General features: G+C 42.1%; 1 protein-coding gene across 1 annotated transcript; it reads left to right on the top strand.

Moving 5' to 3' along the window:
* The first annotated feature begins 250 nt into the window (after positions 1-250).
* On the top strand, positions 251-21165 carry LOC126281515 (thioredoxin-like protein 4A). Its single transcript, XM_049980554.1, has 3 exons — positions 251-593; positions 3751-3887; positions 20608-21165. The coding sequence occupies exons 1-3, from the start codon at positions 516-518 to the stop codon at positions 20819-20821; spliced, it is 429 nt and encodes a 142-aa protein (XP_049836511.1). The 5' UTR covers positions 251-515; the 3' UTR covers positions 20822-21165.
* Positions 21166-21758: the final 593 nt, after the last annotated feature.

Raw genomic sequence — 21758 nt, 5'->3', positions numbered from 1 at the left:
TACATTATGAAGTTTGTTTGGCCATTAATAAACTTTATCGTTTTTAGTTCCTCATTTCTGGTATCTATACGTTGACTTTTTACATCGCGGATGGTAACCAATAACTACACTATCACTGTTAAGTACTAGGCAAAGCGAATGACATAACGTACGTCTGAATTGGCCTCGTCTTGGAAAAGTATGTTACGTGCTTGATCTTTGGTGTTTTATTTCTACTCTATGGTGCTAACAATGATCTCTGGGTGCTAAGAGCTTCTGCTATCTTTGACGAAAGCGTTGTCAAATGTCTAAGATATTTGTGTGTGTACTGTGTAGTAACAACTTAGTACGATGTTCTAGAGAATTCTCGAGAGAACGTAGAGAGATGAACAAATATATCTAATATCTTACTGAAAGGTTTCTGGGTACCTAGTGCTGTTGTGTCGTTTGAAACTTTTTTTCAGTTTGCAATTAGTGCGAGCGTGTGTAAGAATTTTTTTTTTTCTTATTTGCGGTAACATAATCACAAAAGGAAAATGTCTTATATGTTAGGACACCTTCACAATGGATGGCAGGTAGACCAGGCCATCTTATCAGAGGAAGACAGAGTTGTGGTACGTACGTATAGTTGTTACACAAGTATGTAAAATAGAAATGTTTGAATTAATCTGTGCAGTATGCTACATCTTTACAGCACTCAGCCGTGAAAATGTGATGCAGGCTAGGGATGATAATTTCTTCGGAGACTTTAACCGTTTATAGACTTATCTATTAAAACTGTAAACGATAGCTTTCTATAGATTTTCTTGCTGTCAAAAACGTGCTTATTGTGTGTATAGTTTGCACCTTGTCTGGTAGCCTAAAGAAGAATTATTGCATCCTTCTGGCAGTTACAAATATCCGCAAACTGTACGGAGATCTTACTTCAGTGCAATTAAACTTAACTTAGTCGTTGCAAGGCAATTAGGCATCCGATGTTTGATCCTGTGAGAGTGTTCTCTCCAGTATCTCGTGTGGTACTTTCATTCCTCACCATCCCACGTTTACGTTTCTCATTAACATTTGATGCACAACGTCAAAAACTGTGGAACAGACATACTCAAACAAATCCAGATGTTAATTGCAACCATCCGTCAACCATAACAGTACCATTTTGTAGTAGTCACTAATGTATCATAAGATAATTATATGCAGTGAGTGCGTAAAGTTCACAGACTAAAAGAACTATTCCGGCGCCCTTCAGTAGTTAACGTTCTTGAATTTCTCCGTGACCTCGTGAAGTACTGTGGTTCCATTTCTTTTACCTGTAACATGACGTCAAATTACTTACAGGACACGAACATTTTCAGGGCTACCACTGGAAAACTGTCTTGGGTTACAGTCTGTCAACAACTTGATACTTCAATGTTGCTCATGCTGTGGGTGTCATGATTATGAATGTCTTGTCTCAAGCTGAAATCATCTTGGTTTTCCTTTACACTTTTGATGCATAGAAACACATTGGCTGAGTACTGTCATTATCCCTAACCTGGTAAATATAGAATTGCAGTAATCCTGTCTTTTACTTGATGTAATGATCCTCACAGATTTTTTTAGCATTAACATCTCCTTATAACCTGCAGTGTTTCCAGAATGAGATTTTCACTCTGCAGCGGAGTGTGCGCTGAAGGTAGGAGGCGAAGTACTGGCAGAAGTAAAGCTGTGAGTACCGGACATAAGTCGTGCTTCCGTAGCTCAGTTGGTAGAGCACTTTCCCACGAAAGGCAAAGGTCCCGAGTTCGAGTCTCGGTCGGGCACACAGTTTTAATCTACCAGGAAGTTTCAAACCTACAGTGTGTCCCCTTAACAGCAGATCATAGTTATTATGGCTGTGAAAGAGTGCATAATAAACTGTTAATAGGTACTGATCAGTTAATGTGCCTTTCAGTTTTCTTAGCAGGTATATAACACAAGAGAGCTTGGCGCACACACACACACACTGTGTGTGCTTTTTCATTGTCGGTTTGCTGTCTATCATGAAGCGTTTCCCCTTGGCAGAGAGTGTGGTATCATCAGAAAACATACACACATGTATGGATGGGTGGATATATCTGTGTGTGTGTGTGTGTGTGTGTGTGTGTGTGTGTGTGTGCGCGCGCGCATATACCTATCCTTTTTTTCCTCCTGAGGTAAGTCTTTCTGCTCCTGGGATTGGAATGACTCCTTACCCTCTCCCTTAAAACCCACATCCTTTCATCTTTCCTTTTCCTTCCCTCTTTCCTGACGAAGCAGCCGCCGGTTGCGAAAGCTCAAAATTCTGTGTGTGTGTGTGTGTGTGTGTGTGTGTGTGTGTGTGTGTGTGTGTGTGTTATTCATTGTGCCTATCTACCTGCGCTTTCCCGCTTGGTAAGTCTTGGAATTTTTGTTTTTAATATATTTTTCCCATGTGGAAGTTTCTTTCTATTTTATTTACATCACAAAATAGTTTCTTAGACATGTTCAGTTTCAGTATCAAAAGGGGGGTCTCCACAGAACACATGGCTTTCCAGTTCACATATCATATAAAATTTAAATGATTAAACATTGCGAACTGGTATTTTCAGTGTCTTATCAAAGGCATTTGAAATGCAGTTATCATTTTCTGATAGTGAACCTCTCAGATATTAAGGCATCAGAGAGCTTGCAAGTAAATTGTTTTCATCTTATCTAACTAAAAAGATTGTCGCATCAAGAAACTGAGGGAATGTACGCAGTTAGAAAAAGCATCTATAGACTGGGATAATCACAAAAGGTGGTAAATGTTCGTGAGATTTCTTCACATGAATGTGTCGCATTATATGCGACATTGATATCTTGTTACTGTTCAAACAAGTTTCACACGTTATGTCATTGAAGGCCTCTTTGAAGGCTCTTGTCAGTGCCACAGAAATACAGTAAGTATATAGTTACATTTAAATAATGAAGTTTGTGCCATAATTCAACAGTTATTAAAAAAAAGTCAGGGATTACTTATAGGTCAAAAGATTTTGGTACATTGCTTTATGAGAGTAATTGAAACTTGATGTTTTAAGAAGGAAGTCCTTTTAAATCTTGAGTTTGGAGTTTGTGGAGATTTTAGTGTTATCAAGTGAGTAAATTCCATATTTTCATACTGTGTCAGTAATGTATTATTCAAATAATTAATCTGAAAAGTAATATCCTCCATAACTGTCAGTGTGACAATTTAATAATTCTCACTAGTTTCAATGCCCAAAAGTGAGTGACGGCAAGCAGTAGGCCTAGTTTGTCAGACTTGTGCAGTTCCATTGTAATTCTGAAATGTGATAGTTCTGTGAAGTTATTTGGTTGTGATTTGAGGGGGTCATTTTAAAGCATTTAGTTTTCTTAGGGGAGAGATGGATAAGAGATAAAAATTTACAAAAGGTTACACAGGTGAAATATCTGATGTACAAGCTTCATGTGTTAAGGTTATACTGTTTCTGGAATTCTGGGTGTGAATATGTGATACCGAGACTGGCTTTATGCAGATAGAATGCTATGGAATTTTTAGCTTCATTCTTTTTTAAGCTTACCAGCTTGTGCTTAATGCAGTCATCAGTGTATCAGTATTTGTTACATGTACATTTTGCTTGGTGCACCTTGGAGTAAGAAAATAGTAAATCCATTTATTACAAAATTAGAAAGATCCCCTAGAATATGTAGCCATGTTGAGAACTTGGATATGTACATAATTACTGATATCTAAAGCTGCATTATGATTTGTACAAATGTATAATATAATTATGTCAACAGGTAATACGTTTCGGCCATGACTGGGATCCATCTTGTATGAAAATGGATGAAGTATTGTACAGTATAGCAGAAAAAGTGAAAAACTTTGCAGTTATATACCTGGTAGATATAACAAAGGTTCCCGACTTCAATAAAATGTAAGTTCAACAAAAAAGAATAAATATAAGTAAAGTGTTTGCAATTTTTAGTAATTTTGTGTAAGTAGTGTTGTGAAATAATGTAACAAAATCTGTTTCAAAAATAGTGATGTCTTTATCATACTCCTTTAGGCTTCTGGTTTCTGCAGTCATGTGTTCAGAACTGAGTGGTTGGAACTAAGGAACTCTGTCTCCTCCCATTGCTTAACTCCATTAAAATCTTGTATTAAATGCCTCCTTTATTGCAATGATACTTCAAATATAAGGGTTGCAATGTAAAATAGTGGCAACTATTTATTCACAACCGATACAAGAGTTGATTGTTTGCACCTGTTACTGTCCTTCAAAGTAGTCACCAGCATTACGCAGAACCTGTTTTCAGCTATGTGGAAGGTGTAGTATACCGTTAAGTCTGTTCTGTTGATGGTGTGAATGGAGCAGTCTGCTGCCTGTCAAATCTCTGAAACTGTTATGAAGCGAATGCCATGAAGTGGTTCCTTCATCTTCAGAATCAAATCAGTCACAAGGACTTAGGTCCAGGGAGTGTGTTGGATGGTACAGTACTTCAGCACAATCGACCAAACAGGGCAGCCATAGCTTGCGCTGTATGCACCTGCACATTGAGGTGTGCAGAATGTGGTGCGGAAAGTGATGCTGCCGCTTTTGCAAAGCTGGTCGCAGGTGATGCTCCAAAAACGAACAGTAATACTGTGTATTGACAGTCTGCCATGGAGGAATGTAATGTGTTAGGATAACGCCACCACAGTTGTACACGAGAATCACCATAACTTTCGACCACTCTATTAGCACTATCAAGAGAACAGGCCAGCTCTGCTAACAGTATACTACGCCTTCCGCATTGCTGGCAACAGGTTCTACACAACGCTGGTGACTGCTTTGAAGGACAGTAACAGGTGCAAACATATAACTCTTTTTTATCGGTTGTAAATAAATAGTAGCCATTATTTAAGTTCCAACCCTCGTATTACATTCAGTTGATAACGTAAGCTGGTACTGGGTGGCATGCTAAAACACAGCTAGCTACCAACTTGGCATACAGTGCACCAGCTCTCTGTTGTGGCTATTCATTATTTACTCTATGAACAAGAGAGGAAAGATGCACAAGAAAGGAAATCGTCAATCCCCCAGGGGCTCAGCATTCACTTGCTGAGTACGGGCTTGGTGACCCCGGGGTCCTGAGCTGGGGACTGGTCTGCGCCGCCAGTGTCCTGTCACCGTAACCCCCGAACATGCTTCAGCGACCGCTGTACGGCCGCGGCGGTGAAATGTTGTGTGCTGCGGGGAATGGTAATCTTGGCTTGACCGCCTGGATTGCGAGGAAGGCCAACCTCTATAAAAACCCCTCAATCTTTCGGTGTGCTCCGCACCTAGAAGATGCATGGCTGTTGGGGTGGAACAGTCGCAAGCGGGCAACCTCTGGGGCACCTGCCGCACCCCAGTTGTATAAAGCTTACTCAGGCACGCGGGGCTCTGTCTGAGCGGACTTTTAGTTCCCTAGCTGCTCGTGGGACCGCAATGGACCCTTCGACCTCTACATTCCCCCCTACCAGTGGCTTGGGTGGGCCACTGGAAGGAAAACACACCCCATCGAAAAAGCGGCTATGGGCTGCGAGTCCTCCAGCGCCTGGTGTTGCTAGAGATTTAACAGAATGTAGTAACGGAGCACATGCTGATAATCAGAATGTGTTTTTGATTATTAAAAGGAAGGAGGGTAGCTTTTAGAGGGTTTCTCCCTTTTACGTCCACAAGGGTCTTGAGGGAATTGCAGGAACACTGAAATCTGTAAAGCGAATGCGCAATGGGACTCTGTTAGTTGAAACTTCTAGTTCCCGTCAAGTCGCTGCCCTTCGGAAAGCAACCTGTCTAGGAGAGTACGCTGTCAAGACCGAGCTCCACTCCACTTTGAATTATAGTAAGGATGTAGTGACGTGCAGGGACTTAGTGGATATCCCCATAGACGTGTTAAAATCTGAGTGGGCTGACGAAGGAATTGTTGACGTGCAGCACATAATGAAACGAGTCAATGGGGATCTCGTCAAATCTGACTCGTTTATTCTCACGTTCAGTTGCTCGAGACTCCCAAAGCATGTTAAAGCGGGGTTCTTACGTTTTCCCGTATGGCCATATTTCCCCAACCCAATGCGCTGTTTTAAATGTCAGCGCTTTGGGCATACTACGTTGGGGTGCAATGGGATAGCCACTTGTGGTAAATTTGGTCAGCCTGCCCATGACGGAGCCGGTTGTTCATCGCCTGTGAAGTGCGTGAATTTCTTTGGGAGTCACCCTGTCTGGAGCCGGATCTGCCCCATCTATCTCGAAGAACGGAAGGTACAGGAGATTAAAACATCTAAGCGCATCCCCTATCGTGAGGCCAAGAAGCTCTTTAAGGCCATGCAACCTCCTGTGTTTTCAACATCTTTCGCTTCCGCTCTCAAAAAACCGTTACAACTGGCCACTGTTGCTACGCAAACGGAGGTTGCTAGTGTTAGCACTAATACCTGCGCTTGCCAGTGCACTTGTGCTGCTGCGGTTGTTTTGCAATCTGTGGCTCTCCCCGCTACATCGGACAATGCCGTGGTTGCTGACATTGAGGTACTTCCTGCCTCTTCGCCTATGGCGCCTTCTGCCCAGGCGAGTCAACCTCCAACTGTTGACAAGGCTCTGCATTCCAAGCCCCCCAAGACAAAGCCTCAGAAGATGAAGGTTCTGCCACCTGAGGAGACTAGTCAGCGTCGGTCCGATGACAAGGCCATCGTACTGTCTGACATCTCCCGTGGGTCGTCATCGGAGCTTATGGACATTGATGTCGACCGGGGGCGATCTTCTCGCCCCAGGAATAAATCTCCGGCCAGTACGGTCTCTCCTCCAAAGCACAGAGGCAGGATGAAAGTTCAGCCACCCTGATCACTGGCTCCCATATTACAGTGGAACCTGAATGGGTTCAGGACGCATGTGGCCGAATTACAACTCCTTATACGAGAGTGCCCCTTGTGCTTATGTCTCCAAGAGACACATTTTCGGGCCACTGATTCTCCTTCTTTACAGGGCTATACCGTGTATCTAAAAGATGATCTGACGGGGCAAAGGGTGGTGTTGCTGTTTTTGTCCGTGACATGCACCCCTCATCTGAGCTCCCTCTCATCACCGACTTGCAAGCAGTTGCAGTTGACATTCTTGTGGGTCGGAGGCTCACAGTCTGTTCAGTTTATTTACCACCTCTGGATGCGATAGACTCTGAGGTTCTCACGGACCTTATTAGCCAACTCCCCCGCCCATTTCTTCTTCTGGGGCCTTCAACGCTCATAATGTCTTATGGGGCTCTCCGACTACTTGCCCCAGTGGTCGCATTCTGGAAAGCGTCATGATGTCTGAAGAACTGTGCCTCCTCAACTCTGGTGCTCCCACTCATTTCGGTACTGCTTCCGGGTCGTCATCGGCTATTGACCTTTCCTTTTGCTCTCCAGCACTTGCGGATTCTGCTCTGTGGGAGGCTGCAGCTGACCTCCATTCTAGTGACCACTTCCCCCTCTGGATTCGCTTCCTGGATGAGGCTGTGGCATTACCAGTGCCGCCCCGGTGGCACCTTTGCAGAGCTGACTGGACACTTTTCAGCCAACTGGCTGTTTTGGAACACCGTGCCAGCGTCCACGAATGGGTAGACTATGTTGCAGCCTTGATCTCACATGCTGCTGAATTGTCAATCCCACGGTCATCCGGTCATCCCAAGATGCGTCCTGTCCCTTGGTGGACCACTGAGTGCCACTCAGCCATCCGCGCCCACCGTGCAGCACTGCGCCGCTTCAAGTGCCGTCCCTCAGCTGACAATCTTGCGGCCTTTCGGGTGGCAAGGGCCAGAGCGCGGGGAGTGATTAAAGAGAGCAAACGACGGTCATGGCAATCGTTCTTGAACTCCATCTCTCGCTCCACTAGTTCTACGAAAGTATGGTAAGCCATCAGGAGGATTTCCGGGAAACTCAGCCAGCTCCCTGTCACGGCATTGCTGCATCAGGGATGTCTCCTCACGGCGCCGAGAGACATTGCCCAGACACTGGCCATGCATTTTGCAGACTCTACCGCCACTATTAACTGTGATCCAGATTTCTGCCGCTACCGCACTGCCATCGAAAGGGGTCACTTGGACTTCCGGTCTCTAAATTCTGAACCCTATAACTGCCCCTTCCCAATGTGGGAACTGGATTCTGCGATGTCTGTGGCTCATGATACTGCGCCTGGTCATGATCAAATCCGGTACAGCATGCTGCGGCACCTGTTGCTGCCATCCAAGGAAGTTATCCTGAACTGTTTCAATATGATATGGTTATCCGGCACGTACCCTGACTCGTGGAGGGAGGCGATTTTGATTCCCCTCCTCAAACCAGGGAAGGACCGAACGCATCCCAGTAGTTATCGGAGTATTACTTTGACGAGCTGTGTTGGGAAGACGTTGGAACGCATGGTCAACCGCCGCCTAGTTTGGCTGCTCGAGACCAGGCAGCTCCTCAGCCCCTCTCAGTGTGGCTTTCGGAGATGTCGTTCCACTATAGACAACTTGACCCTGCTTGAGGCCGCCATCCAGCAGACCTTTCTACGTAACCAGCATTGTCTAGGGGTCTTCTTTGACATTAATAAGGCGTATGACACTACTTGGCGCCGCCTTATCCTCAATCAACTCCATGAGTGGGGCTTTCATGGCCGTCTCCCCATCTTCATTCGGTCCTTTCTTTCTCACCGCCTCTTTCGGTATCGGGTTGGTAATGTGCTATCGGATTTGTACGTGCAGGAGAATGGTGTTCCTCAGGGCAGCGTTTTAAGTGTCACCCTTTTGCCGTCGCTATTAACAGTATCACGTCCACTATCCGGAGTCGTGCCCAATGCTCCTTGTTTGTGGACGATTTTGCTGTTTTCTGTTCTTCCTCCAGTCTTGTCACTGCTAGTCGGCAGTTGCAGCTTACGATAAAGCCCTTAGAGGCATGGACTGCAAAGACGGGTTTTACCTTTTCTGCAGACAAATAATCTGTGTGTGTTCATTTTAATCGCTCTCGGCATCTTTTTACCTCCCCTGAACTGCGTCTGAGGGACACCGTTCTTCCTTTTAGAGACACTGTGAGGTTCCTGGGCCTCACTTTTGATTCCAAGTTGTCGTGGTTGCCTCACCTTAAAGACCTCAAGGTGCGGGACCTGAAGGCACTGAATATTTTGAAGTGTCTGAGCCATCGGTCCTGAGGAGCAGATCATTCGCGTCTGCTGCAGTTTTATAGGGCTTTCGTCCAATCGCGTCTTGACTATGCTTGCACCTTGTATGAGTCAGCAAGGCCTTCGTATCTGAAGATCCTTGACGCAGTACACCATGAGGGTATCAGGCTGGCCACTGGTGCCTTCCGTACCAGTCCCATCCCCAGCCTGTGTGCTGAGGCAGGGGAACCGCCACTCGCCATCCGGCGGAAACTCTTCATGGTGCGACGGGTGTGTCACTTCCTTGCCTGTCCTACCTCCCCTGCGTACCCTACCGTTGCCCGACCGCCTATGGAACGTCTCTTTTCCAGTCGTCCCAGGGCAACGAGACCATTTGGGATTCGTGCCAAGCATTTGCTTGTCCCTCGGTGTGGAGTGTGTGGCCCCCCAATGACAAGATTTTACTCGCCTGCCTCCCTGGTTGCTCCAGAGGCCCAGCATCCTTCTAGACTTGTCGGAGAACCGGAGGAACTGCACTCCGGCGTTTGTTTTTACCTCCTTATTTTACGATATTTTAAACCAGCATCCGGACCATGTACCTGTATTCGCAGATGGCTCTAAACAGGGGGACTCTGTTGGTTGTGCTGTTGTTTTCCCTGATCGAGTCGTCAAGTTACGCCTTCCTGCAGTGTTTACCATCCTCGATGCCGAATTGTTTGCAATCTTGCGGGCATTGGAGCAGATGAGATGTGTTCCCAGTCTTAAGTTCCTCGTCTGTTCTGACTCCCTGAATGCCCTTCAGACCATGCAACACTTGTACCCAGCGGATACTGTCGTCCAGAACATCCATGATGCCCTACTCCACCTGCAACGGCAGGGGAAGGAGGTTTCTTTCTGCTGGGTGCTGGGGCACGTGGGTTTAGGGGAAACTAACTGGCGGATGTGGCTGCCAAAGATGCATGTTCCCTCCTTCACGTTGTTGAATGTGCCGTCCCCCTCCATGCTGTAACCTCCCTTTTGCGTTTTCGTGTTATGCATCAATGGGAAGAGGAGTGGTTGGCAGTTTCTGACAATAAGCTGCGTCTGGTAAAGGCCACTACGTGACCATGGCGTACGTCCTACCAGTCATACAGGCGGGATGAGGTTCTCCTCACTCGCCTCCGCATTGGGCACAGTCCCTTCACGCACGGTTTTTTACTCCGGCGGGAGGACCCCCCAATCTGCAGTGCTTGTGGCGTCCAGATTACTGTCCGCCACATTTTACTTGACTGTCTTTTATTCTCTGACCAGAGGGCGGTGGTTTCTTTGCCACCGGATTTGCCCTTATTTTGCAAGACGACGCAGCGACTGTGGTTAAGGTCTTACGGTTTTGTGTCCTGTCCAATCTGTTGCCTCTGATTTTAGGGAGAGGGTTTTAATGTGCTGCTGGGTGACTGGCTCAGCCAGGTTTTAGTTAAGAGGTCCGCCAGTCACGATTACCTCCTTGTTTCCCTTCGGTATCTGTTCTCTTTTCCTTGTGTTTCCTTTCCTTTTTTAGTGTGTTTCTTCTCCTCTTGTTTTGCCTCTGTATGTGAGCATTTGGAACTGCGTCAGGCCTGTGTCTTTTAGCCGTTCTCCTTGTTCGGTGTCCGTCTCTGTCCCTTCATAGCATGTGTTCCTGTTTCTATGCGTTTGGGTGCTGATGACCACGCTGTTTAGCGCCCGTAAACCTCAAACACAAACAAACAAACAAACGAAATCGTCAAATAATTCTCATGCTGCTGGATACATTGGACAGGTAGACCTGACAAATTGCAGACCTTGCAGTTGAACCCAAGAGGTGTGGTGAAAGTGACAGGGAAAGCTCAACACTTTGTCACTCTAAAGTGAGCCTAATCATGCAAATTAGACATAAATCTGATGTCAGCGTCAAGACAAACTAATATTACAATTACATCCAACACTCAGCAAAATCTGGAACGGGGCCAGAGGCATACTTCTGTGTTTCATGCAAGAATATTGTCAGCACTTGCTGTGTGATATGATGGGTGCAAACAAAGGTGTGTCATGTGTTTGTGTTACTCAGGCAGTGAGAGAGCAGCAGGTAGACAAATTGTTTTAAAGTAATACATTTGGACAAAAGCATGAAACATTGATGTAAATAAGAATCATAAATTTATCTACTCTTTGTTTGAGTCAACAGTTATCTAAACTGTGCTCATATCTGCAAACCAAAGACAGTGTCGCAACCCATGATATATCAAAAAAGCAGTGAAATATTTTGTGTTGACTTGAGCAAGCACACTAAGTGGATCAATGGTTTTTTTAATTTAATCATTTAGGAGGTAGGTGGCTCAATGGTTTTTTAATTATTAATAATAAACATTGATTCACCTGCATTCTCCCATGATTGGCTTAAAAAGCATTTATTCACTTACTCAAAGTGTTAGCTTTTACTGCACTTCCAGATGATTCCACCCATACAGATTGTTGACTCTTTATTTCACCACCACATTTGATACACTTCTGTATCTCTGCAATTAAACCTTTGACATGTACCATGACATTGCCATGCAGAACTAAATCACTGAAATCAGCCTAGCGTATAGCGCTCACTGTCATAATCACAAAAAGATTATTTCAAAACTCACTAATACACCAAAAACAGCAAACAACACAATAATTTCAATTTCAACACTAGAAATACATTGCCTTTGTTCTCACCTCTCATTGGTTATGTGAAAGAAATGTCCCATTGGCTATGCAAAACTGACACATTGTCAACCTATCAGCAGTAGCTGGCTCTGATCTAGTCTGTAGCCCAGCTCTCAGATAAGTAATTTTAGACAAGGCACAGGATTCAGGGTTACATAGTAAGAAATTATTCAAGGGAGAGCAAAGGGAGGGTCGTTAAAGAGCACTTATGATGACATTTAATTTAAATTCCAGATGAAATCCTCTGAATTTCAGAACATTTTCAACAGTGCACTTATTACAGAGACACATTGAATTTCATTTTGTGCCTCAATAGTGGTCTTCCTTTCTTGTATTGGCACTGTAAAGTGTGGCAGGAAAGAATTAGTCACCAGACCATTAATCCTAGTTTGAAGACATTGGTTTGAATACAAATGAATAAATCAATATAGGTGTTAGCAGTATTCTTGTTCTGTCTTCCACGCTGCTTTCTCAAAATGAACCCTGCATTATTCAAAACCTTGTGAAAGGAATTTCAAAAATTATGGTGGTAGCAATTTAAGGCAACCTCTCATGAATCAATGCAGTAATGAATATTCTGTGAACATAATCAAATAACAGCCATTAACTATGTGAAACTGACACAGCACTACCTTTTGTAGTGTAAAGGAAAACTGCTGTGACTGACATTGCCTGTTTTTTAGAATTTAGCCCACAAAGTATTTGAAGTGTTCAGAATATCATGAAAATAGATTGAGAAAACTATGCCTTAACCTCCACACTTTATTCATCAAAATGTATGGTAGATATAATGCCTAGCTTTCTTAAAGAATATTGAATTTCACTGCTGAAAGTAATTGTATCTTTTATTGAGAGGACTAGAAAAAGCAAGAAACTCCAGCATTGGTGGTTTTCCAAAATATTCAAGACAGTAATAACTGAAAGAGCAGTGTCAATTTTAATCTGTTTCTGGATTGCTTGACTGAAAATCCCATTTACATGTTTAAGTAGGTCACCAGCTGATATACTGGGTGTACATAAAGTCTGGGAACACTTCCAATTATTTATTGCACAATAACCAAACATTGTACAGATATCATACATATGTCATTGTGAAGAGAAACCCTGAAAGTTTTTTCGTATATACTGCCACAGCGTAGTTCGGTAATTTGCCAATAGTCAGCACTAGTCGCAAACATGGTGAAGTCAGGTGTGGCGCGAGCTTTGTGTGTGTTGGAGTTCATGAAATGGCATCCCCGATAACCAGATCTCACTCCGTGTGACTTTTTTCTGCGGGGTCACTTTAATGATCTGGTGTATCTACCACCTCTACCACATGATGTAGCAGAGCTCCGAGAGAGGATACGGGAAGTGACTGCCATAGTTGACGATGCATGCTGGGACAGGAATGGCAAGAATTGGATTACCGTATTGAAGTCTGCTGGGTCACTCATGGTTCACATATCCAATGTACAATGTTTAGTTCTTGTGCAATAAATAATGGAAAGTGTTCCTGGACTTTACATACACCCTGTATTTTGCAGTGCATCCAAAGTATTTGATACTATAGATAATGACACTACTAGAAAAGCTTAAATGTTTTCGGTTGTTATTACAGGTGTCTACTTTGTCGTATTTAACGTTAAGGATGCAAAAAGTGGTAGTGAATAACTGAAAAATATAGCAGCATAGACAGTAGTGCAACAATTTGCATTTGTTCCACTGCCGCACAGTTCCAGCTGAGGTGTAGTTGGGATCTTTGTTTAAAGATGAACTTTCACAACAGCTTAGTTTCTGTTGGAGATAGTTTCAGCATTCTGTGTGGCTTGTGGCACCGCTACAATAATACATATTAAACTATGTTGTAACTCCTCATACAGATCACAAAATTAATCATTTTATCTTGGAGATGATGCTTTTCTGAATCATTGGGAGACCTGCACTCAGTGAACCACCGTGAACAGTGTGTTGGAGGATACATGCTGCATTAGACTCAATTTGCAAGTGATCCATGGCAAGAAAGATTTATGTGGTTGAATTTCACCACTTTTTCCTTGTGTCCTTTAATGAAGAAATGTGTGTCTTACACTGAAAAATTAAGGTTTTGTGATTTTGGGAGTAAGATTCAACACGATTATGTCCCTGAATGGAGTTCGTTAGGGCTTTCTGTAATGTTCGTGTATTGATTAAATCATTTGTAAAGCATGGCCTCCTCCACGTATTCATACTTGGTAAGATTGCATATCAGTGAAGAATAATAAAGTATTTGTTGTGTGATGGGCAGACTTCAAGTTTCTTCGGATAAACTTGCCTGCCTTAAGACTAATTCATGTGTATCCCCATTATACTTAAGCTAACAGATTGAGTGGTTTTTCTGTGATGTTTGTCTCTCCTGCTTCATCTGCCAGGTGACTTTCTTTAGTAGTTTACCCAACAGTCTGATGGGCTGTCTTGTATTCTTGGTCTTTCCTCAAACTCCATTATAATACTATCTTTGGCCATCTTCTGTCATTTCTTTGTGCAATATCTCGTACCAGTTTCCTTTTTAGAGTCTTTGTCCTTTCCACAACTTCCAGAATTCTTGTTATTGCTGTTATGTCTTCGCATTTTTCGTACCTTAGTAAGACTGATTGGCCTTTCTGTATCTCAAACTGTTTATAGTTTTCGACGATGTAAATAAAACAGAAAGAAACTTCCACATGGGAAAAATATATTAAAAACAAAGATTCCAAGACTTACCAAGCGGGAAAGCGCCGGCAGACAGGCACATGAACAAAACACACAAACACACACACAGAATTACGAGCTTTCGCAACTGGCAGTTGCTTCGTCAGGAAAGAGGGAAGGAGAAGGAAAAATGAAAGGATGTGGGTTTTAAGGGAGAGGGTAAGGAGTCATTCCAATCCCGGGAGCGGAAAGACTTCCCTTAGGGGAAAAAAAGGACAGGTGTACACTCGCGCGCGCGCGCGCGCGCGCGCGCACACACACACACACACACATCCATCCGCTCCCGGGATTGGAATGACTCCTTACCCTCTCCCTTAAAACCCACATCCTTTCATTTTTCCCTCTCCTTCCCTCTTTCCTGACGAAGCAACTGCCAGTAATTCTGTGTGTGTGTTTGTGTGTGTGTGTGTGTTTTGTTCATGTGCCTGTCTGCCGGCGCTTTCCCGCTTGGTAAGTCTTGGAATCTTTGTTTTTAATATGTTTATAGTTTTCTTTTGAAAAACTCATTCAAAATCGGTTTCACAGCAATACTTTATGATAGGAGTATCTCACAGTTCAAAAACAACCTTTTTTTTTTAAAAAAAAAAGTTTATTAGCATACTGAATTTAAAAGGTTACATTTCTTTCATAAGTCTTCCAACCTAACTTGATTTGGTGAAAAATTTCACGTTTTAAGTCTTCTTGGATATCGGTTCACTCTCCTGGCTATACATTTTTTTAAAATTTTTAGGTACTACTTGCTCAGTATTATTTGGTTTTTGAAAGCTTCATTCTTGCAGTAGTGTTCTCGCTTCCCGAGCACAGGACCCCAGGTTTGATTTCTGCGGGGTCAGGGATTTTTCCTGCCTCGAGATGACTGGGTGTTGTTGTGTTGTCTTCATCATAATAATTTGTCCCCATTATGGTCAGAGGAAGGCAATGGCAAACTACCTCCACTAGGATCTTGCCTACGTCAGTGATGCGGGTCGTCTCCAACGCTCCTCTGAGTATGGTACCTCATCATCATATTTAATGCCCACTTTTTCACAACTGTCTGCTAAATCCTTTGTAGAGAACTGCAGTTCTGCCATGTTGTTTGCTAGGACTACTATATTGCCTATAAATCTGGCTTTAGAAAGTCTTCTCCCATTGGTTCTAATTCCTCTTTCTTGCCCACTATAAACAGTTCCAGTGATACAGTATCACCTTGCTTTACTCCTCCTCCAATGAAAAATTCCCATGTGTGTTTTCTCGTGCTGACAGAAGCAGTCGAAGTATCATAGTTGTTACATAATGTGTATGTACTTTGTTTCCACCCTTGTTTTTTCAGTGCCTGTATAACAGCAGAGTGGCTGACGGAATCAAGTCTTTTCAAAATGTATAAAAGCTATGGATAGTAGCATTTCATATTAATTGGCTCTTATAATTACTTTAAAGTACGGTTAATTGTGATACACTGGGGAATCTGGCTTGTTAAATGGGTTGTGCATCTTCTAAAAGAGCATAGATGCGATTTGTCAAGACATTAGTTAAAACTGTGTAGATAATGGGGAGTAAACAGATGGTACAGCAGTTCTTAAAATTGTGGATAGTTGTTCTTAAATTTTTATGGTCAAGGTTGTAGTAGTGAGAAATCTGATGGTGTTGCTCCTCTGATATTGTGAAACAACATTTCTGGTTGTGAAGATGTAGATGATAAATGTATCTGTGAGTACTTAGTGATGCCTACAAACCAGGTAATAAGTGAAGAAGTGGGTTAGATAGAGGAGAATATAAACAAGGTGATTAAGGAACTCATTATCACGCACACTGAGATACTGGAAAGAATTGATCAGTTACATAATGACAAGCGGGTAATGCATACATAATTCTAGTGGGCTTCCAGCATGTTTTATAAATATAATTAAAAGCAGTTTCCGGTAAAAATGACTATTTTCGATTATTCGTGTTTTCAGTTATCCATGCTGCCTTGGGTCCCCATTAACCCACATAATTGGGAACTTCCTGTATCTAAATCTTCTGCATTATATTTAGTGGAATGAAACAAAGGTAAATCGTTCACCATGTAACTGAGACATTGAGCCCTTAAACAAAATTGTTTCTCAAGTCTTTCCTCAGAGGTTACATTGCCCTAGCATGGCAGCCCAAGTAGACTTGAGAGATGTACAGGGCTATTACAAATGATTGAAGCGATTTCATAAATTCACTGTAGCTCCTTTCATTGAGATATGGTCACGAGACACTACAGATACGTAGAAAAACTCATAAAGTTTTATTCGGCTGAAGCTGCACTTCAGGTTTCTGCCGCCAGAGCGCTAGAGAGCGCAGTGAGACAAAATGGCGACAGGAGCCGAGAAAGCGTATGTCGTGCTTGAAATGCACTCACATCAGTCAGTCATAACAGTGCAATGACACTTCAGGATGAAGTTCAACAAAGATCCACAAACTGCTAACTCCATTCGGCGATGGTATGTGCAGTTTAAAGCTTCTGGATGCCTCTGTAAGGGGAAATCAACAGGTCGGCCTGCAGTGAGCGAAGAAACGGTTGAACGCGTGCGGGCAAGTTTCACGCGTAGCCCACGAAAGTCGACAAATAAAGCAAGCAGGTAGCTAAATGTACCACAGCTGATGGTTTGGAAAATCTTACGGAAAAGGCTAAAGCAGAAGCCTTACCGTTTACAATTGCTACAAGCCCTGACACCCGATGACAGTCAAACACTTTGAATTTTCGGCACGGTTGCAACAGCTCATGGAAGAGGATGCGTTCAGTGCGAAACTTGTTTTCAGTGATGAAGAAACATTTTTTTCTTAATGGTGAAGTGAACAGACACAGTGTGCGAATCTGGGCGGTAGAGAATCCTCACACATTCGTGCAGCAAATTTGCAATTCACCAAAAGTTAACGTGTTTTGTGCAATGTCACGGTTTAGAGTTTACGGCCCCTTTTTCTTCTGTGAAAAAAACGTTACAGGACACGCTGGAAAATTGGCTCATGCCACAACTGGAGACTAACAGCACCGACTTCATCTTTCAACAGGATGGTGCTCCACTGCACTTCCATCATGATGTTCGGCATTTCTTAAACAGGAGATTGGAAAACCGATGGATCGGTCGTGGTGGAGATCATGATCAGCAATTCATGTCATGGCTTCCACGCTCTCCCGACTTAACCCCATGCAATTTCTTTCTGTGGGGTTATGTGAAAGATTCAGTGTTTAAACCTCCTCTACCAAGAAACATGCCAGAACTGTGAGCTCGCATCAACGATGCTTTCAAACTCATTGATGGGGACATGCTGCACAGAGTGTGGGAGGAACTTGATTATCGGCTTGATGTTTGCCGAATCACTAACGGGGCACATATCGAACATTTGTGAATGCCTAAAAAAACTTTTTGAGTTTTTTTATGTGTGTGCAAAGCATTGTGAACATCTCAAATAATAGTTATTGTAGAGATGTGAAATCACTTCAATCATTTGTAATAACCCTGTACAGTAAGCATGATTTTTGTACACAGCTACAGAAAGAAAAAAGGCAGCATATGAGTAACTTTTTATATCATACTTTATTTTGTGCTACGATAAATTATGTTTATGCATTTGAGACTGGCCTCAGTCATCGTGGATGAGGCAGCTGGACTGCTTTTAACACTCCTTTCAAAAGTCAGTATTTTTGACTGAAAATACCACAAATGTTTGATGTTCCATTTGGAACATTAACATCTATTTGGTTCATCTGTTCATAAAAATATTAAAGTAGCATACATAAAAGATGTTTCACTGAATTGTATTTTTATTGTGGAAAGAAAAAAAGTGTAGGCAGCATTATTATATGTAATTCATATGAGTACGGTTTTTAGAAACTCGGGCATACTAAGAGCAGCATCACAATTTGGACACCACCAAAACATTTTTTCCGTCTTCAGGTTCATACGTGCATCAACACACACTTTGCAAACACATGCTGGGTGCAGATTTGTTTCTCTGTTGATGGAATCTTCTCAGAAAAATATCAAGTCACTAAATCTGCGTGATCAAAGACCTGGGGCAGAATTTCTGCACATATATTGTCTCTTTATGCAAAAGAATTTCCTGAGAGTGTCAAACAGGAGAGGGTACACAGTTTTCTTTTGATAATATTCCAGTCAAGATACAAACACATTTGTGATGCTCACTATAAACAATTACAAGAACTATATTTTCCACTATTTGAACTGCATCCTTATGAAAGAATAATAGGCAGTTATTTGGTCTCATTTATACACTCATGTTTTGTGAATTCTTTAATTCAGAACCACATCTGGCTTTGATTTAGTCAGTGCCGCATGCCCTCCCGATCTCCTTGCGAGTTGAGTGTTCCCTCTGTTCTGCAAGCAGGTGTGACATGTTGAAAACAACCTGTGTCCCCCTTTATTTTAAACAGGGCAGATGTTACCATCTCAAAACTAGGTGTTGCGGTTTGTTTCCCACCCCCCCCCCCCCCCCCCACCCACCCACCCACCACCACCACCACCCCCACCCCTCATCGACTTTACAACTATACATAGAAAGAGCTTTTCTGTTTGGCAAGCAAGTGCCTATGTCTTGTACTCTGATAATGAAATCCTGCAGGTGATAGTTCACCAGTTGTCTGTTCTAAAGTACCGTAACACCTGACTCCTGTGTTGCTTCTTTCAGCATTCTCCTCCTCCTCCTCCTCCTCCTCCTCCTCCTCCTCTAGTACATATCTGGTTGAAGCATCACACACAAATTGGTGCCTTACTTATCTGGTTTGCTTTTTATGTAAAGAGACAAAATGTATTCACCCTCAAATCACACAGTCTTACATCAACCGTCATATACCCATCGGGAGCAAATGAAGACAACATACTATTAAAACAGCCAAAAAAGGCAAATTTAGAACAGTGGCTCATGCTTAGGCCGATTATGAGGAAATATGTTTCATTGTTCTTGAGGTGCATGTTCAACAAAATTGCTTTGAATCTATCACAGCTCATAACTGTTGCAGGATCGTTGTTATGAAAATGGATGCTTTTTAACAATAGCCATTGAGATCCTGCTTCTCCAAAAGGCACATATGAATTATAACTGCAAAAATGCATGAATATCCTTTATTTTTGCTATGATTCACTTTCCATGACACTGTGACTTGTTTATTTTTACTTCTGTACTTGACAGTTATTGAACTAGCATACTGATTAGTCTCAGTTCATGTTTTTATTACTGTGTCACCCATAAACAATGAGAAAAAGTTGGTCACTATTTTCTGGAAAAAGTAAGTAAGTAAGTAAGTAAGTAAGTAAGTCTGCTGCATGCCATCAAAGTTTCTGCTGTCTTGAGTCTCTATAGTAGTGACAGTGAAGAAGTTGCCAGTTCACAAGTCTATCATCACTCTCATTGTCTACAATCAAATTGATACCTTTTACTACCAGAATTGTTTTATAAATGTGATAAAATATTTCACACACTTAACTACATTATTTTTCTTTATTATTTATCTGAGATGAAGCTGCATAAGCAGAAATATTTCAGAAAGATGACTTACCTAAGCTTTCGAGACTCAAATCTTGGTCAATATCTAAATTACAAACCTCTTCCAGGCCATTGAAGACATTGCTGTCTTCAGACTTGGCCTTCTGAAAACTGTTTATAGTGTTTATTATGGCCCAGCAAAGACATAGATAGCAGACTAAAGCAATATGGGACTCGTGGAGTACAGTTGTACACAGTGGTAGCACAATGCAGACCCTTCCTTGTGCAGTGGCAGCTACACTATTATAATTATTATTGTTATACACACACACACATATACAGTTTAATAGTGGAAAAATAAAGAAAAATAGAATGTTAGCCTTGTTTGGAAATGAAACAAGTCATAAGGTACTCAAAGGGATTTTCTATCAATATGATGATTCTCAGAAAGCTAAAGTTTCAGCACCCTTCATGATTCACATTTTAAACAGATTTTTATTTGCTGACTTTATAACAGGCATTGTTACTTATCACCAGGACAATGGAAATTACGAATTACATTACTACAATTGGTAATTTAATAATAACCACTACATTTTACAGTACATGTGAAAACTTGATTTCCATGATAAAAGTTAAAGGATATGGACAAACTGAGTTCTCCTGTTCTTTTTTGCAGGTATGAACTGTACGATCCATGTACAGTAATGTTCTTCTTCCGGAACAAACACATAATGATTGATCTGGGCACTGGTAACAACAATAAAATAAATTGGCCACTGGAAGATAAGCAGGAGATGATAGATATAATAGAAACAGTGTATCGTGGTGCAAGGAAAGGAAGAGGTCTTGTAGTGTCACCAAAAGACTATTCAACAAAATACCGTTACTAATTTTTCTTTGTGTGCAGTGGTATAGATCTGTGTAACACGATAACAGCGGTCTCTCTCTCTCTCTCTCTCTCTCTCTCTCTCTCTCTCTCTCTCTCTCTCTCTCTCTCTCTCTCTCTCTCTCTCTCTCTCTCTCTCTGTGTGTGTGTGTGTGTGTGTGTGTGTGTGTGTGTGTGTGTGTGTGTGTGTGTGTGTGAGAGAGAGAGAGAGAGAGATGGTGATGCCTTACAGTGTCTGCAAGTATTTTTTATTTACTATAATGGAAACCATTATATTTATACTTACACACTTTGTTTTAAAGGTGTATTTGTTGTGTTCAATAAAATCTATGTAAGTATTATATATAATTTTGGAATTTCCAGTTTGTGCCCTCCTCCTGGCCATGGGTGCTTCAATTTCAGGCAATCAGTCTGTTCATCAGTAGTATGGCAAGGAAAGAATGAATTGTTCCTGAGATAAAAGTTTTTAAATTAACAAATACATGTATTTCGTGTATCACTGTAACTAGGGACACTGGTACAAGTTCATCATCATCAGTGTTAATTTGTAAGGGCAATATTATTCAGTAACACACCTGTTTTCCAGTGTGTGTCCTTGCAAGCATAAATTAGACATTTCATCCATCATCAGATGTTTAATAATTGTTTGGTAGGATATTAAGGGGTTCAATCATATCAGAAGTAATTTGCATTCTTTGTGGCCAGTAATGTCATTTTTGTCATGTGAGCAAATAACTTCCAAAAATAAATACTTGTTTTATCAATTGCTGCTCCAAAGTTAAAGGATGCATGAACATACAACTTATCATGATAGATGAAACATTGATAAAGAAACTTAGTACAACGGAAACAATTTTTCAGCAGGTTGACTATTGGCTGTTGACTCAATTAGTCAGTACTATTTAAATAAATTGTTATAAGTCTTCTTTCAGGTGTCAGCC

Source organism: Schistocerca gregaria, chromosome 7 (assembly GCF_023897955.1).
Source record: "Schistocerca gregaria isolate iqSchGreg1 chromosome 7, iqSchGreg1.2, whole genome shotgun sequence".
NCBI classification, from domain to species: Eukaryota; Metazoa; Arthropoda; class Insecta; order Orthoptera; family Acrididae; genus Schistocerca; species Schistocerca gregaria.
This window is presented reverse-complemented; position numbering and strand designations above follow the sequence as displayed.

Excerpts from the sequence above, each read along its gene's own strand:
- LOC126281515 (XM_049980554.1), top strand. The coding sequence starts at position 516 with ATGTCTTATATGTTAGGACACCTTCACAATGGATGGCAGGTAGACCAG. Across the intron at positions 594-3,750 it reads CAGAGGAAGACAGAGTTGTG|GTAATACGTTTCGGCCATGA; the intron begins GTACGTACGTAT and ends TTATGTCAACAG. Across the intron at positions 3,888-20,607 it reads GTTCCCGACTTCAATAAAAT|GTATGAACTGTACGATCCAT; the intron begins GTAAGTTCAACA and ends TCTTTTTTGCAG.